General features: G+C 51.4%; 1 protein-coding gene across 1 annotated transcript in view; it reads left to right on the forward strand.

The window, feature by feature from the left end:
• Window positions 1–16785, forward strand: part of SHANK2 (SH3 and multiple ankyrin repeat domains 2) — a 624412-nt gene that overhangs the window by 94390 nt on the left and 513237 nt on the right. Inside the window, exon 3 of the mRNA XM_037841736.1 lies at window positions 8399–8619. Within this exon, the coding sequence (XP_037697664.1) occupies window positions 8413–8619 (207 nt within the window). The 5' untranslated portion in view covers window positions 8399–8412. The remainder of the gene's footprint in view (window positions 1–8398; window positions 8620–16785) is intronic.

Raw genomic sequence — 16785 nt, forward strand, 5'->3', positions numbered from 1 at the left:
CTGTGGTCCCCAAGGACCCCCTCAGCAAAGCCCTGGGGCCCGTGGGCGACACCTTCCTTTGCAGATCAGGGGGTGATCCTGGGCCGTCTGGTGGACCATAGGTGCCCTCACCAGTGTCCTTACAAGAAGAGAAGATGGACGCAGCAAGGGGGCAGCCATGTGAAGATGGAGCCAGGAGAGAGGCCACATGAGTCAGAGGACACTGCCAACCTCCAGAAGCTCAAGGAGGCAAGGAAAAGATGGCCCGTGGAGACTGCAGGGGGGTGGGGTGGGGACATGGCCCTCTCGACGCCTTGACCTTGATCCTCTGCCCTCTGGAGCCGAGTCAGTAAAATTCAGTTGTATCAAGCCACCTGGTTGGGGGAATTTTGTTACAGCAGCCCTAGGTGATGAATACACCCGGTAGGTTAATATTTTAACACAATCACAGGCAAGCCTTCTCCCAACCCGAGAGAGAGCCTGAGAAATGAGTGGACTTCTACAGAGAAAAAAGTGAAAACTCCTTCAGAAGTGTCTCCTCTGGCTTAAGGAGAGGCTGTTTCCCCGGCTCCAGGAGCAGACACACGGCCCACCACGTCAGCCGTCCGAGGAAGCGGCAATGCGGGCGGAGATGCTGGGTAGAGATTTCCCCTGTACTTGGAAAAATAAAAATACTTGGTAAAGAAGGCCATTTGCAGGTGCCACTTTTAAATTTGAAGTAACTGGTGTGTATGGGTGTCATTGGAAATGACATCAAATTCATAGATTGTTTGGTGGGGAATTTCTACCTTTCAGATAGTAAATCTCACCATGCGTGCTCGTGATATTTCTCTCCACTTTCTGTGTCTTCCTTAATTTCGTTTGTTCAATGGTGCTAGTGTAATATCCTCTGTAAGGACTTGCACATATTGTATTAAATACTTTTCTTAGATACCTTTGCTTATTGATAGTGTTATTATAGTAAAATCTTTAAAATCTTTAAAAATTGTTTATTGCTAATGTAATAGAATTCACTTAACTTTTTTATCTTTTTTTTTGTGGAATATAACATATATACCTAGAAGTGATAACTTTCCAAGTGCAATTTAACAAGTAGTTACAGAGAAAATTACATAGAATGTTACGGGTTATAGTTCCACAGTTTCAGTTATTTCCTTTTTGTGAAACGTAACATATATGCAAAAAGATAATATCTTTCAAAGTGTGATGTAACAAGCAGTTATATAGGAGATTTCAAAAAATGTTATGAGTTACAGTAACATAGTTTTGGTTCTTTCCTTATTGTGAAATGTAACATACATACAAAAAGGTGATAACTTTCAAATTACAATTTAACTAGTAGATACAGAACAAATTTCAAAGGATGCTGTGGGTTATGGTTCCACCATTTCAGTTCTTTCCTTCTAGCTATTCTAATTCCCTAGCAACTAAGAAGAAGAAAACTATGTAGACATTCAGTATTTGTAATCCTTTGTTAAATTCTATCCTGTCTGTTGCTACCTCTTCCTCTAGTTTAATCGCCTTCCCGATCTTCAGGGATGTCTAGGCAGTGACCACCCTGATCTGTTCATGTTGAAAAGGGTGGTAGACTTTATGGGAAAAAGGGACACAATTAGTTGATGTTCTTGAAGAGGCTGTTGCCTCTGGGTTTTGGAGCTTAGCTGGCATAGGAGTTCTCTGGAGGATTTAAGTTTCTGAAGAATAAACTTAGTGAGTGAAACTTTTATGGAGTCTCAGATGGAGATCTGGGTATTCTTTAGGGTTTTCGGGACCACTGTTGACTTAGGCTGATGGTCATTTGGGCTGTGGCCATTTGGCATATCTAGGTGAAGCTTGCATAGGAGTAACCTCCAGGACAGCCTCTGACTCTACTTGAGAATTCACTTCACTTTTGTATATTTCTTATTCAGCATCTTTGCAGAACTTTCTCACTTGTTTAAATAATTTGTCCCTAGATTGTCTGGCATTTTCTGTGTTGAGAAACGTATTATCTGAAAACAGTGATTTTTTTTTCCTTCCTTTTATTCCTTAAATGATTCATCCACTTATCTGTTTGCATCATTTGTTTATAATAACAGAATTTGGGTAGATGCTGTTATCAAGTTAAGGAAGGTCTCTTTTATTCCTCGTTTGTCAAGCGTTTTGATCGTGACTTAGGAGCTTCATGTCCTTATTCTTTGATATTCTCCACGGTAACAAGCAGGGGCAGGATCCTGGGACAGGAAATCTTGAACTTTTTAGCCCTCATTTCATTCATATCTCCAAGAGTCATCTCTAGGGAGTGTTTTATCTTGAGCCCCTTGTTTCTTGCTGCCGTTGGTGAGTGGTTTCTGCCTCAGTATTAGATAAAGAGGCCGAGCCTGTCGGGAAAAGGTTAAGGCTTGGGTTCAGGCTGCTTGGTCGGAGCCTGTGGGATTCGGTAACAAAACCAGGACTTTCTGGAAATCACATTGTAGTAAAAGCCCAGACAGATGCTCCCGTGGCTTGATGAGAAAGCTCACTCTTTCCAGAACCTGGGGGAGGAGGCGACTGCTTAACCTGGGTGGAGTCAGAACCAAGGAAGATGGCGATGGCGTAATCATGGATGGAGAAAGCGGCCCACTCCCGGGTTAATTCTGCAGCCTGGAGAGAAGTAGGCTTCCCTAATGAATATTCCATCTGACCCTTCTTCTTTTTTTAACCTGGAACCCTGCTCAAGACCTTGATACTCCAATATCCTATTAGAAGATAACAGGAAGGCACCACGATTCATCTCTATATAAGCATTTGTTTTAATTCGGGCATCTAATTAAATTTGTTTTAATGGGAGCAGGGGAGCAGCCGCTCATTTTTGATGTGGGGATATTGATTTGGGCAGGAAGGAGAAGATATCGAGTGTCTGGATTTTCCCCAGGGTCCTTTTCTTTTGGAGAACATTTCAGATCACTTGGTAGATACAGATAATCCTGCTATTTGCATCTTTACGGCAGCAAGTCACCCAAATATTTAAGGAGATCGTGCTGGGCGAAGTGCTGCCTCTGGGCCACGCGAGCGAATCGCAGGGCCCGGCCGCTGCCTCCAGAACGTGGTTCCAGCCGGGCAGTCCGCAGGGGTCCACGGGAGATGGCTCCTCGCTGCTCTCAGGGGAGGTGACATTCGTCGCGTTTCAGGGCAAGTGCCTTTGAGAAATCCTGCCCCTTCTCCGCCCTCTCTTAGAGATGACTGTGTGTAAGGACTCGGAAAAATTCTGTAGCAAAGTGACCTCGTACTCTTGTTTAATCCAGTTACATTTCCCAGGCCTGTTTGACCAGGGGATTGTGTGTGTGTGTGTGTGTGTGTGTGTGTGTGTGTGAGAGAGAGAGAGAGAGAGAGAGAGAGAGAGAGAGAGGGAGAGAGAGAGAAATAGAGAGGGAGAGGGAGAATGGGAATTCCTTCTCAGCACACTGGTTGGAAAATGGGAGCTTGGGCAATAATTCATTGTCACTGGCTGGGGACGGATTCTGTGTCCTTGGGCGTGAGAGGAAGGGGTTTGTGCAGCCGTCAGCATTTGGATCTGGCAGAGGTGCGGGGAGCTAGGCCTGGGGGAAGGACTTGGGGGAACAGGGGAGAGGAATTTAGGAGGGAAGCTAATGATACCAATTAGTGGTGAAAAATAAGCCGCAAGATCTCATTCTCTGAATTAACCAAAGACGCAGTTAGGCCTGGTAGCGCAGGTTTTATTCAAGAAAACCCGGATAGCGGTGATTCTTTGCACCAGTTTGTTTCATGCACCTGTTCAGCAAGCACTTCGGGAGGGTCCGTGAGGGCCGAGGATCACCCTGGTGACTGAGGTGAACGTTATGGAGAGATGCTAAATGGGGGACCGGGGGGGCCCAAGTGTGCTGCGGCCACAGTCCGCGTGTCTGCCGGGGTGGATGGCCACCTCCGTCTGGACGTCTTGGGTCGGGGTGCAGAGCTGGGGGCTTCTAGGCCTGGGTCCCCAGAAGAGGTGGTGTCTGACCCAAATCGGGCCCGTTGCCCTCACAGTGGAGGGGTGGTCTGACCCCCAGGCTCACCCCCCGGGTTCTTTCTCGGTTGCAGGGCTGGGAACTGCATCCCTGGGGATGCTGCGGGAGCTGGGGCTGGGCCTTGCCTGAGAGACGCGGCTCAAGCTGTGTTGTCCACTTCCTCTTCTCCCGGTGGTGAGGGAGACGGTCCCTCCTTGGGGTTATGGGGACAGCCGAGCATGTAATACCCAATACCGAGCAGAAAATGGAGAGCAGGTGGTCAATATCATGCACTCATGGGCCGGGGTTGGGGTGGAGAGGCCACTGCTGGCCACACAGGGCCACCGGGGGCCACACCTGGGAGCAGGGGAGCAGCAGGGGCTGTGGGAGGTGGGCTTTGTAGTGGCACGAGGGCAAGGGGCCCCCTGGTTCCCGCGGGAAGATGTGGTCGGCTTGTTTACTGACTTTGCAGTTTGGCAGGGCAGGGAAACCCTTTTGGTTAAGGACCAGGTGGGGTGCAGCCGGCCTGGCTGATAGGGGCGCTAGCTGGGTGGGGGGAGCAGAACTCACAGCTGGGCCTTGGGGCTCCGAGAGGCACGAGGATGTAAAGGCAGCACCTGGAATTTTAGGTCTTACAGTATAGGAACCTGAGCAGGAGCGGACCATCCTCCAGGTATTTGGGGTGCTGTTCTGGAAGATCTGCTATGGCGGAAACATCCGGAACGGCCGCGATGCATTCCGGGTGCTTCTCGAGTGATGTGTGGGTACAGGGAGGAGAAAGGGGGAAAGGTGGATGAAGTAAACATAAAGAAAAAAGGCGTGCATTTCTTCTGCCTTCCGACAGCTGCCCTCACCTCCACACCTGCTCTGGTTTGGAAGTGCAGTGAACCCCACGACCTCCTGCACCCCAACCCCTGGGTTCACTGTCATCTTTTTGATCAGCGATTTTCAAACAGTGCAGCGGAACCTGGGTTCCTCCAGTGTTGGGGTCAAGCTTCCCAGATCACGTGGAGGCTGTGGGGAGTCCCGCAGATGTGACCTTGACCCTGAGGTTAAAAGTGTAAAGCCCCAGCACAGCGTTGGGGTTCCCACTGCTATTAGGATAAGTCATCCTAAAATCTTGATTTTAATGTGTTTGATTTATAGGGCGTCTGTTTACAATTCCATTTGAGTTAAACATTTTTTTTCGTTAAAAAAAGTTCTGTAAACCAGAAGTTGGCTGATGGAACATCAGCATTTTTATGGGTGATGTCCAAATGTAGCTCCAGCCGTGAGGTTGTTTTTTTTGTTTTTGTTTTTTAAATCTTCCATCCTAGTCAACTCATATTTTTGCTGTTGCTTCCTGAAAAAAAAAAAAAAGAAAAAAAAAGGAGTAGGAAAATCAGTTTTTTCCTGTCCATCAGAGCCATTAAGGGGCCAATGAGCTACTTTAAGGTCTGATGTTTTCTTGGAGCAATTTAGCGGTACAATACTGTGCATTTGTTTAAAACTGCTTTTACGGGACTGTTTTCCTTTTTTATTATTAATAGGTGTTCCCGCAGGGCTGGTGAGAGAAACACGTACTAGACACCATTGAACTTTATCGATCCAGGTTTTTATAGCTTGGTATTTCCCCCTAGAGGTTAGTGACACTGAAAGTGGTGGCCTGGGGCGTGGGGGTGGTGCTGAGGGTGGGAATAACCTTCCCTCACCTGCTCTGCCCCAACCCTTGCTTCTCTGGTTTTCGGATTGCACCTCCTCCCCAGTGCTTTACCTGGGGCTTAGAGATGCACAGACGGACCCCCCTGCAGGGCTGCCAGACAGAAGGCAGGCTGCCTGGTGCCCGGTTACATTTGGGTTTCACATGAACATCAGATACTTTTTTAATATAAGTATGTCCCATCCAATATTTGGGACATGAGTATATAAGTATATCCCATCCAATATTTGGGATATACTTATAGTGAGAAGTTTATATTCTTATCTGAAAGCAGGGTAACCGGGTGCCCTGTATGTTTTGGGCACCTTACCCAGAAGTCAGTAATTAAATGCTCTCCCGGCCTCTGAACTGCTTGCTGTGTTTCTGAATCCCCTGGCGGTGGTCACGTCCCCCAGCCCGAGCTCCCAGGACAGCCCTGGAAAGACCCGGGTGGGTCACGCCCAGCCCTGCTGTCCTCTCCTGCGGCTTCTGGTGCAGGGTCCGCACGGCCCTCCTTCTCTGAGGTTTGGGAGCGAGGCATCCATTTGCAACTGTCATGTCTGAAGCCGATGTAAGGGGAAGGGCAGGGGGCCCTTGGGGAGGAGGCTGTTTGCTAGGTGAAGCCGTCTTTCAGTAGCCAGGGGAGGCTGGGGGCACCCAAGACCCCTTCTTCACAGCCTGCCCACTTTGGGTCTTCAGTTCTGTTTTCTGGACCCTGGTTTTGATCTTCCCTGGCATAAACACCCCGCAGTGTTCTTTCCTGAAAGAGGACACTGGGGTTTCACACACATGGCAATATGGGCTTGTGTGTCCTGAACCTGTTGTGAACTGGGGGGGACTGGGGATCCTGGCAAAGTGATCATTCAAAAACAAGCAATTTCTCGTGCTTAGAAATTTCACATTTTTGCCCCAAATTTGACTTATCTAAAAAGGAAAAGTCTGGAAATGAGTCAGACTGGGCTTGTGTTCCTGCCTATCAGGAGTAGCTGGGGTACATTTGTGCCGTTAGCTTCGGCCCCACGCCGTCCTCGTCTCCCCTTTCCGTGTCCGGCTGGCTCTCGCAGGCCCCTGGGCCGTGCTCAGTGAGCATTTGTCGCACACCCACTTGTGCCTTTGCTGGAATGTGCAACCCTGTTTGACCAGGTGCAGGGTCAACACGGAGACACCTGAATGAACGGGTTCTCAGGCTGCTTAGACTCCTGGCCCGGGGCTGGAGGGTCGGTAAATGTGGAGACCGGGCAGGTGTGAGATCAGTTGATGCTGCATCTCACCTTGGTGGGGTGGGTCCTGGGCAGACCTGAGTGGGCACGGCGGGCCTCAGGAGGTTGACCTCTGCACTCTGGCCCCAGGTCCCAGACTTGCCAGATCCCTCCTACTGTCAAGAAAAGCCAGAGTTCTGGATTCATCTATGAGATCTCCAGATTTGCAACCAAGGGGTGGGCCAAGCAAAGAGCACCTGCGAACCACTCTGTCATTATTTTCATATTTCCTTGAACTGTTTTAAGGAACCGACATCACACATGGTGTTGAAAGCCCGGTAAACAAACCCCTTCCTCCCTCCCAATAGGCAACCCTCCTCCTGAGTGTGGCGTTTCTCTCTCCCACTGAATGTTTCTGTACAATGAATGGGGCTGACTATTTCCATAAACAATCTATAGAATCGTGATGCATCTTGCCAACCTTTAATATGCAAACGTTGACCTATTGTTGGTTTTGTGGTCCGGAGATCATCCCTGCGTGGCTCTGGTCCGTTCATTCTTTCAGCGGTGGAGTTCGTGGGAAGAAGATGCCACAGCTCAAAAATGTGTTCCATGTTCCATGACCCCCAGGGCTGCCCCGTTTTTTCTGGGAGCATCTTGTGCATTTTTTCTTGTGCACGTCACCTTGACTTTCTGTACAGAATGTAGGTAGAAGGTGGAATTGCTTGTGTGATTCAGCACCTTTTCTTGCAGATCCCAGCACCCCCAGCTCAAGCCAGGTTTCATCCTAACCTTCCCGGACCCTGCCCCATCGGGATGTGGAGGGATCACAGGTGCTGGCTCCAAGCACGGAGAGGCTTGGGCCCACACAGAGTTAGGCGGATGTCCTCACTGATGCTCGCGAAAGCCAAGGCCACCTGACCTGGGGCTTGGCAGGGGGTCTTTAGTCCACTGCCCACGTGGAAGCCGAACTCCCAACTGCCACTCCCCTCTGGGGACCCCACTCTCCAGCTCCAGCCTGCTCACGACTTTGGGTTCCAGTCCATTCCAGGGCCTGGAGACGGCTGCCTCCTCCTGGGTCTGGCGGGGCCCCTGTGGTTCTAGTTTTACACGCTACCTGTCATGGTTCTGCAACTGAAGACTGTGAACTGGTAGCACCCCAGCCTGCAGCCGGCATTTCTTTCTCTCCTGCTGCTCTAAACTCAGGAAGACAAGAGGAGGCCTCTGTCTTGACTTGGAAAGTTCCAGACTGCCCCAGCAGCTCTTTGGTTAAAGCTTGCAGTCTGTGGTCCTTGTGGTGGATTGTGGGTGTCGCAGTGGCGTTGGGCAGCACAGGGGCCAGAGCTTACAGGAGCTGCCCCTTGGGTCCCGGCCACTGCCCCGGCTGCTCCTGGCCTCTGGGGAGGAGGTGGGAGATGCCGACTTCCTGCCCCCTTTAGAGAACGTTCATTCTCTGCACACGATGGCAGCCATGCCACCAAGCCCCGCTCCTTCAAGTGCCAGACTCTGCCATGCCGACATTTCTTTCTTTAGCTTTAATAATTCTCAGTTTCTTTTCCTCTGTGCACTCCTCACAGGGACGGTGGCCGCCATGCCACGCAGCCCGACATCCAGCGAGGACGAGATGGCCCAGAGCTTCTCCGACTACTCCGTGGGGTCGGAGTCAGACAGCTCCAAGGAGGAAACCATCTATGACACCATCCGGGCCACCGCAGAGAAGCCCGGCGGCGCCAGGACGGAGGAGAGTCAGGCCAACACGCTCGTCATCCGCATCATCATCCAGGACCTGCAGCAGACGGTGAGCCTGGCCGCCGTGCCTCCTCCTCCACCGTCTGTCCTTCCGTCCATCTCTCGTCAGCCTCACCTGTGGGGGCACAGGAAGGGGCCTGCCGTCCACCCCGGGTCCCAGGCCCAGTGGCGCTGGGTGGGCCAGCTCCTCCCTCTCTCCTCGCTCTCCCCCCGTCCTGTCTCCTCTCTCCTGGTCCCCAGCTCCTCTTCCCCCTCCTCCCTGTGCCTCCTCTTTCCCTGCTTTGCTTCATGCTTTTTGTGGTTTTGTTTGAGCCAGGCCTTGAAGGACTGAGGAGGGCTTTACCTTGGGGAGGACATTGCTGGAGAAAGGGGCACACGCTTGGAGGTCTGGGCCGGGCAGCGCCTGGCGCAGTGGGAGATGGGGCTGCCCATGTGTCTGGGCGGGTGGGCTGGCTCTGAGCCCTCCCGTCCTGCCATCTGCCTCCTCCCCAGCGGCAGGCAGCATCCCTGGCAGGCAGGAGGGCTGCAGGGTCCGTGATCCCCAGATGCTGTCCAGAGGCCAGCGGGTCCCAGAGCTGTAGGCAACCCGGAACGCCGTGGGAGCTGGCTTAGGTGACCCAGGTGATCACAGTGGCCCCGTCTGGCATCCAGGGTCTCAGAGGATGGACCCTCCTGCCCCAGGCTCCAAGGCATCACTCGTCCTTGGTCTTTTATAAATGGTTCTCCATGTTCGGAAGAGGGAGCTGCTGTCACCTTCTGTCCCAAACCATCAGCCTGTGGGGTGGTAGGTCCTGCAGCCGGGGCCCTCAGGGACCCTTGGGGACAGGGCCAGGTGCAGCCCCAAGTTTCCGGCACCTCACAGTGTGCCTGGCCTGTGAAGGTGAATCCGACCCCAGGCATTTCCCGAGCTGCCCGCACAGGAAGGCTTAAATGGGGGTGATTGGGGAGGACCCCCCTTTGCTGCAGGGAGAACAGGGCGGTTACCCAGGAGCCAGGACACAGAGCATGTGTACTGGTTTGAATGTATTATGTCCCCCAGAAAAAGCCATATTCTTTGATGCGATCTTGTGGGGCAGACATATTAGTGGGGATTAAGTTGAAACATTTGGATTAGGTTGTTTGCATGGAGATGAGCCCCTCTCAGCTGTAGGTGATAACACTGATGAGATATTTCCATGGAGGCGTGGCCCTGCCCATGCAAGGTGGGCCTTGATCAGTGGAGCCATATAAATGGGCTGACAAACAGAGGGAACTCAGTGCAGCTGAGAGTGACATTTTGAAGAGGAGCTACAGCCAAGAGGGACACTTTGAAGAAAGCACAGGAACTGCAAATGAGAGAGAGTTTGAAGACGGCTGTTGAAAGCAGACTCTTGCTCCGGAGAAGCTGAGAGAGGACAAATACCCCAAGTGCAACTGAGAGTGACATTTTTGAGGAACTACAGCCTAGAGAGGAACGTCCTGGGAGAAAGCCATTTTGAAACCAGAACTTTGGAGCAGACACCTGCCACGTGCCTTCCCAGCTAACAGAGGTTTTCCGGACACCATTGGCCATCCTCCAGTGAAGGTACCCGATTGCCGATGTGTTACCTTGGACACTTTATGGCCTTAAGACTGTAACTGTGTAACCAAATAAACCCCCTTTTATAAAAGCCTATCCATTTCTGGTGTTTTGCATTCTGTCAGCATTAGCAAACTAGAACAGCGTGCCAGGGGGCTTCTCGATATGCACCCCCATCAGTGCCTTCTGGGAGGGCCCCCATCATACACAGTCTTTCGGCAGAGACTCCTCTCGTTTTAGTGGCCAGGTGGGCTGGATTTGCCAAGTGGCCACGTCGGGAGGCGTGGATGCCCGGAGCCGCTGTACATGGAGGGCTGTGTTCTGCGTCCCCTACTTGGTGCTCAAGCACCGTCTTCTGGCAGAGACGACGGCAGGAAGGCCACATGCCTGGGGTCATGGACATGCTGCCCTTCCAGCTTCCCTCCTCCCAACTCTGACTCAGCCCTGGTTTGCGCCTGAGGGGTCTGAGCCTCGGAGGCCCACCTACCTGGTGGGCTCACACCCACTGCCTGCCTTTCCTGTGGCCACCATCGCAAACCCCACACCCGGGGTGACTTAACACAGACATTTCCTGTCTCCCTGCCTGGCGACCAGGAGCCTGCAGTCCTCATGTGGGCAGGCCCTGTTCCTCGAAACCTGCAGGGAGGCCCCGTCCTGCCTCCCCAGCTCCGGTGCTACCCGCCGCTCTGGGCGTCCCTGGGCTGGTGAAGTGTGTGCCCCGGTCGTCACGTGGCCACCTCCTCGCTGTCTGTCTGTCTGTCTGTCCATGTCCAATTCACCAGTCCCACTGGATCGGGCCCAACCAGGCAGCCTCGTCACAACTAATCACAGCCTCTAAGACTCCAGTAGGGTCACATCCCGGGACCGGGGCTCAGGCCTTGAACGTGTCTTGTGGGGACACGATTCAGCCCAAACACGCTTCACTAAGGGTCTCTGGATTGAGCACAGCGCAGGGCCTGGGGAAGGCCCAGGAGCTGGCGGCCCTTTCGTCTCCCCCCTGGTACAAGCCACCCCAAAGCCCACTCACTTGGAGTGTCCTGTCCTCACCCGGGGGGTGCCTGCCAGTCACAATACACAGATACTGCACTTTGCTGTTGTAGCAGGCAGGGCATTGGGAAAGAGGGGTGGCCGACAAAATGCACGGGACTGGGAGCCCACCATTGTTATTCCGTGGCCACAGCCACTGCCCCTCGCCCCCCTTCTCAGAGGCGCCCCTCCGTGTGGGGTAGCTGCTGCATCTGGGGGGGTGGAGCTCCCTCCCCCAGGTGTGCTGCTCAGTGTGGGGGCCCCCGTGGGGACGTGAGGGTGGAGGGATGGCTGCCCCCCATCCTGGAATTACATCCACTCCCCCTGGAAGGACTGCCTGTCCTGGGGGTTCAGGCTCTGCTCTCAGGAGCGCGACTGTCTTCAGAAGCTTCTCAAGACCCCTGTTCTCGTGTTCCAGACAAGCAAGGCCCCCGAGGCTAGGATGGAAATGTCACGGGCATGAACTCTCTTCAGTGGGGACATGTGACAAAGTGTCTGTGTCCCCCGTGAGGCCGGGACATCGGACAGAGCATCTGTGGTCCCCTGTGAGGCTGGGACACACTACAGAGCGTCTGTGGTCCCCCGTGAGGCTGGGACACGGGACAGAGCGTCCGTGGTCCCCTGTGAGGCCAGGACATGGCACAGCCCCTGGAATCCTCAGGGTGCCCAGGTGGCTGCAGCTCACCAAGCTTGTCGTCCTGGCTCTGGCACCCACCCACTGGGATTTTCAGTGTCTGGGGAAGTCCTTGGGGTCGTCCCCCTCCCACCCCAGGTGTGCTCTGGATCCTGTCACCCCCATGAGTGTCAGGTGCTTCCAAACCCACCTCCAGGTGGGACTGAAGTCTCCAGCCCCGTGAGTGAGAACTTCTGGTGTTTGTAATCCCACCCGGAGCACGTCCCCAGCACCACCCAGGAAACTCGAAGCTCTTGACAAACTGCCTTGCCCCTGTAAGGAATGGCTGGCAGGGTGGGCTCGGGGGTGTGTGGAGGGCTCGGGGCGCGGAGCGCATCCGTTCCTTCTCATCTCTGAACCATCTCGAACGCTCAGTGGGTTTACTGTACGGGTGAATGCTGGCAAAAGCTGTTAAACTGGCCTTGGCCTTTTAAACAAGTGTCTTGTGCCAAAATTAATAGAAACTATGGTTCTGTAATTAACATTTTTGGGGACAGTGAATGAGGAAGTGAGAACAGAGCTGGCACTAAAGCAAACAGTTTTTAATGCATGCCGAGTCTCACCTCGTAAGCAGTGTGTGGAGATGTCATGGGCCTGACCGTGCCGTCCGGCGGCTGAATGCCCACCCTGCCCCTCCCAGGGACCACCACCGGTGGCTGTGCTCTGGCTGTCGCTTGTGGCATTTGTCCTCAGGACCGACTGAGCGAGTTCCTGGAGCGCCTGGCCCACCTGCTGGAAGCTGCGTCAGGAAAATGAGCCTCTCCCCCTTTCTGCTTTAGCCAGTGCCTCCATTTGTTAAATAAATGCATCTTCAAGTTTGATATTTCATTTAGGAAAAAGCATTCAGCTGCTATGCTGATGCCCTCAAGAATTTATCGCCTTTCTTCATTCCCTCTCTCCCCAATTCCTCCCCAAGGCAGCAGCCGCAGCTTCACCGCAGCCAGGGGTTACCCCCCACCCCGTGCCTGCTGTGCCTGCCCCCGTCAGCTCATGGGGACATGGGGACGCGCCGTCATCCATCACCTGTTTCCAAATGGACTGTCGGAGAGGCCTGGCTGCAAAGGGACCCTGGCCCTTCTCCTTATCGTCGAGGATCTAAACAGAACTCAAAGAGCAAAGAGGTCTCACCTTTTCATACCTCATATTTTTATCTCCTCTTTTTCTTTCTTTTTATCTCAGGTCATGCCCTTCTGGGACACATTATTATTGTATTTTCTTTTTACATTTGATTTCCTGTGTTTTGAAGTCATCTGGAATGAATTCATCTGGCTTGACGGTTTTTGAGCCCTTACCTTTATACAGTAGCTGAGAAGCAAGCCGCTATTGCTGCCTGTTGTCCTCAAAGACAGTGAGGTGGCCATCCGCTGTGAGAGAAGGTTCTGGAAGGCTGGTGCAGAAGTTGTTTGTTACCTTGAAAAGGTCCATTTGAACCAGTTGTTATGCATGCATCTAATTCGTTACCCTTGGCCCCTTGAGAGATGAGAGCCATGTATCTTCTCCCAGGAGTTAGCAGAGTCCACAATTCCAGAAAATTAGCAACTTGGGTGGCCGTGGAGAGCTAGAGTGGTGGCCTCCTAATTCCCCTTCAAGCATGTTTGCCCCTGCTTCCCTAGAGGGGTTTATGCTCTGCCAGGTTCTCTTCAACTTCTTCTTAGCTCTGGGCAGGGGAACAGCAGGGAGCCCCAGGCCCAGGAAGCAGCTCGGTGTCACGGTGCCCGGCTCTGCACGGCCAGATCTCAGCACCCGCCAGCTCTGGGTGCCGCCCGTGGCTCGTCTTGTGTTCAAACATGACTCCTTTCCCGGAATCCCTGCACTCTGCCTTCTTGTCTCTCCACCTTCTAATCCTCTTCCTCACTCAGCTCCAGGGCTGGGGTGGGGGCTCCCTGGACCCCCCGGCTGGTCTGCTCCAGCTCCTTCTACCCCAAGACCTCCTTTGTCAGCGTTTCTAGTCAAACGACTTCCACAGGCACGTCTCCACTCTGACCTCACTCCTGAGGCCGCACCTCGTTTCTCACTTGGCCTCTTCACAGCTGAAGAAAGCTCAAAGGCGCCTCCAGCTCCGGTTGTCCAGGGCTGATGCCAAGAACCTTCCTTTTCTTTCTTCTTGAGCCTCCACACCTGGCCCCACTGCTGCTTCTTCTCTCAGGGAGTGGGTTTTGTTTTGTTTTTTTTTTCCAATGCAAACAAGTTTATTAAGGTAGAATTTATAACCACCAGAGCCACTCATTTTAAGTATACAGTTCATTGGGTTTTAGCAAATTTGCTGAGTTGTGCCACCATCGCCAAAATCTGATTAGAACATTTCCTTCACCCCAAGAAGGTCCCTCGTGCCCTTTACAGTGAGCCCAGCTGGGTTGGGCCCAGGGTTCTGAGGGATGCCTGGCGTCTCAGTTTAGTGCAAACACAAAAATAACATCATAAACACCAGTGTATCTGCTACACAGGATTGACATTTGTTAACATTTTGTCATTTTTAAATCATAGGGTTAAAACATTAATTATAAATTCAGAGTCCTCCTTGTCTCCCATCCGTGGCGTCTCCTCAAGGCAACCACGGTGATGAATTCAGTGTGAATTGCTGTTGTCTCTGGTTCTATGTTTACATGTATCAGTGACTATGTTATAACATTGTGATTCTGGATTATAAAGGAAATAAATATACCTGGCATCATGCTGGGCATGCCATTCATTGCTTGCTTTTTTCACTTGGCATTATATTTTTGAGATTAGTCTTTATTGATATTGTCCATCCATCACTCATCATTCCAACCATCCATCCATCTCTTCATTCATCCATCCATCATCTATCCATCCATCCATATCTCTATCCATCCATCCTTCCTTCCATTCATCCAGTCATCCATCTGTCCATCCATCGCCTATCCACCCATCCCATTCCTTTTACATTGCACATATTTATGGTTTTGGATTTTTATTCTCTGCTGTGAGTCAGACTGCTGTATTCTTTGCAGAATGTTCTTGAATCACCAGGTTGGGGACAGAGGGTTTGTTTGTGGTTTTGTTAATTGATTGTGAAGGCCAGAGAGCCCCCTGGATTTCCCTCTCTCTCCATTTTCTCTGAAGTGGTGGTGATAACAGGCCCCACTGTCCGTAAGTGGAGTGGTTTACACTTGAACATTTTAATCAAGAAAGCAGTAAGCTGTAAATTGTTTAAACAAAGGTAAGGGCCCCAGGGCCCTCCCACAAAGGTGAGGGAGAATAATCAGGCTGTGTTGCTTATTGCTTATTACTCATCTCACCTGGCACACCAGTGAAAGGCCTAAGGGGCTTTATTTTCATGGGTCTCATTTCTTTTTGAAAAACTACTTAACCAGGATGCTTTGTGCAAGTGGTAAAGATTCTGATCTGTGCCTTTCTCTCTTAGCTGTTAGGTTAATGTTTTACCTATGAGTGGGATTGTCAGGGCCTGAGAGGGCCTCACACAAAATGTCTTACTTGGTGTGTTCTTCTGCTTTAAGCTTAGGGTTAATGCCTAATGAAATCTCTTTGGGAAAATAACGTTTGAGAGAGGTGGCCTTAGTCTGGGGCTATTGTGCATTCTGTAGAAAAGCTCTGTAATTCCTGCATTGTGGTGAGTCTATTGTGTTAAAAGGCCATGCTGGCAAAGAGCAGATAAGTTTCCGGAAGGTGGCAAAACCTGGGCCCCAAATCATCAATATTTAATGTCCTGCACTAAGTCTGAGGGTGAGGCTCTTTCCCAGCCCCTTTGCTCTGTGACTGGGTTTTCCTGACTTCTTAAACCCAGCCCCGGCTCTGCTTTCCTCCCAGTTTTGACCTTTCCCCTCCTCTGTGTGGATGGGAAGTGTCCTCCTCTCCCACTTCCGAGCGACATTTATTGCCATCTGATCGCAGCAGCTCCCGCTGGGTCCCTTCTCCCCTCTCCAGGACAGTTTACGAGCCCCTGGTGCATTGATCTTCTAGATTCACAGCTCGGCTTGGGTGCCGGTGGGGGAGGACGTCGAGTTGAAGCTCGTTGGCTTGGCCTTCAGGGCTCCCCTTAATTTCCCCTCTGCCTCTTGCAGCCGTGGGGTTCTGGGAACATTTCTGAAGTTTTTGAAGTGTTTCCTCTTTGGCAGTTGAAGTTCTTATATGTGTCTCTGGGAGAATGTCATGAGAAGATGGTGTATTCAATACCCTAAAGTTGCCCAACTGACAGGTACACAGTTAGTGCCTCATGTTTACAGTCAAGATTATTTAATCACCCCCCATCCTGATTACCCATTGTTTCACTTTATTTTATACCCACTTTGACCGCATCCAAATGGACTTCTGTGTTTAGCATCTGATTTTCTGCTTTCCTCTGGCCCTGTCTGAAATAGTCGCTATTAAAAGAGGAAAATTAATTCAACTCCAAGGAGCACTTGAATCACCAGTGGAACCTGAGCCAGCATCTCACGGTTGACTCTCACCTTGACAATGGCGGACGGTGACCGTGCAGCCCCTTAGAAATCGCCAGAAATGCAGTAAACCGTTCACTCTCACCACAGCACCAGTGCTGCTATTGAGCTTTTATTTTTTTGAAACTGTTATGCTGATTGAAAACATTAATCCATGTCCACTTTATCCCTCATTACTATTTTATCCCTCATTGCTATTTCATGACAGTTTTATACGTCATTGCTATTCGGGAACGCTAGCTTGGCACTTGCAGGAAGCCTCCTGAGGTCAGATTGTCCTTTTAGGTCAAAATCACCCAGCATGTCCCCATTCCCTAGAAGTCCTTTGTTTTAAGCTTTACAGGTTATCGGTGCCAGTGTTTCGGTGTTTGTTACTAGAAGTGCCAGCCTGATGGGTCTTTGTCCACAGCGTAAAGTATTATTGCATTTGAACTGTTGCATTTCTAGAAATTACAATTTTGGGTTGACCTTGGTGTTGGTGATATTTCAGAGGTCTGCAAATATGCACGTTATAAATGAACGTCTGCTAAAGGCCAGAAC

The sequence above is a fragment of the Choloepus didactylus genome, chromosome 6 (assembly GCF_015220235.1).
Source record: "Choloepus didactylus isolate mChoDid1 chromosome 6, mChoDid1.pri, whole genome shotgun sequence".
Classification (NCBI taxonomy): domain Eukaryota; kingdom Metazoa; phylum Chordata; class Mammalia; order Pilosa; family Megalonychidae; genus Choloepus; species Choloepus didactylus.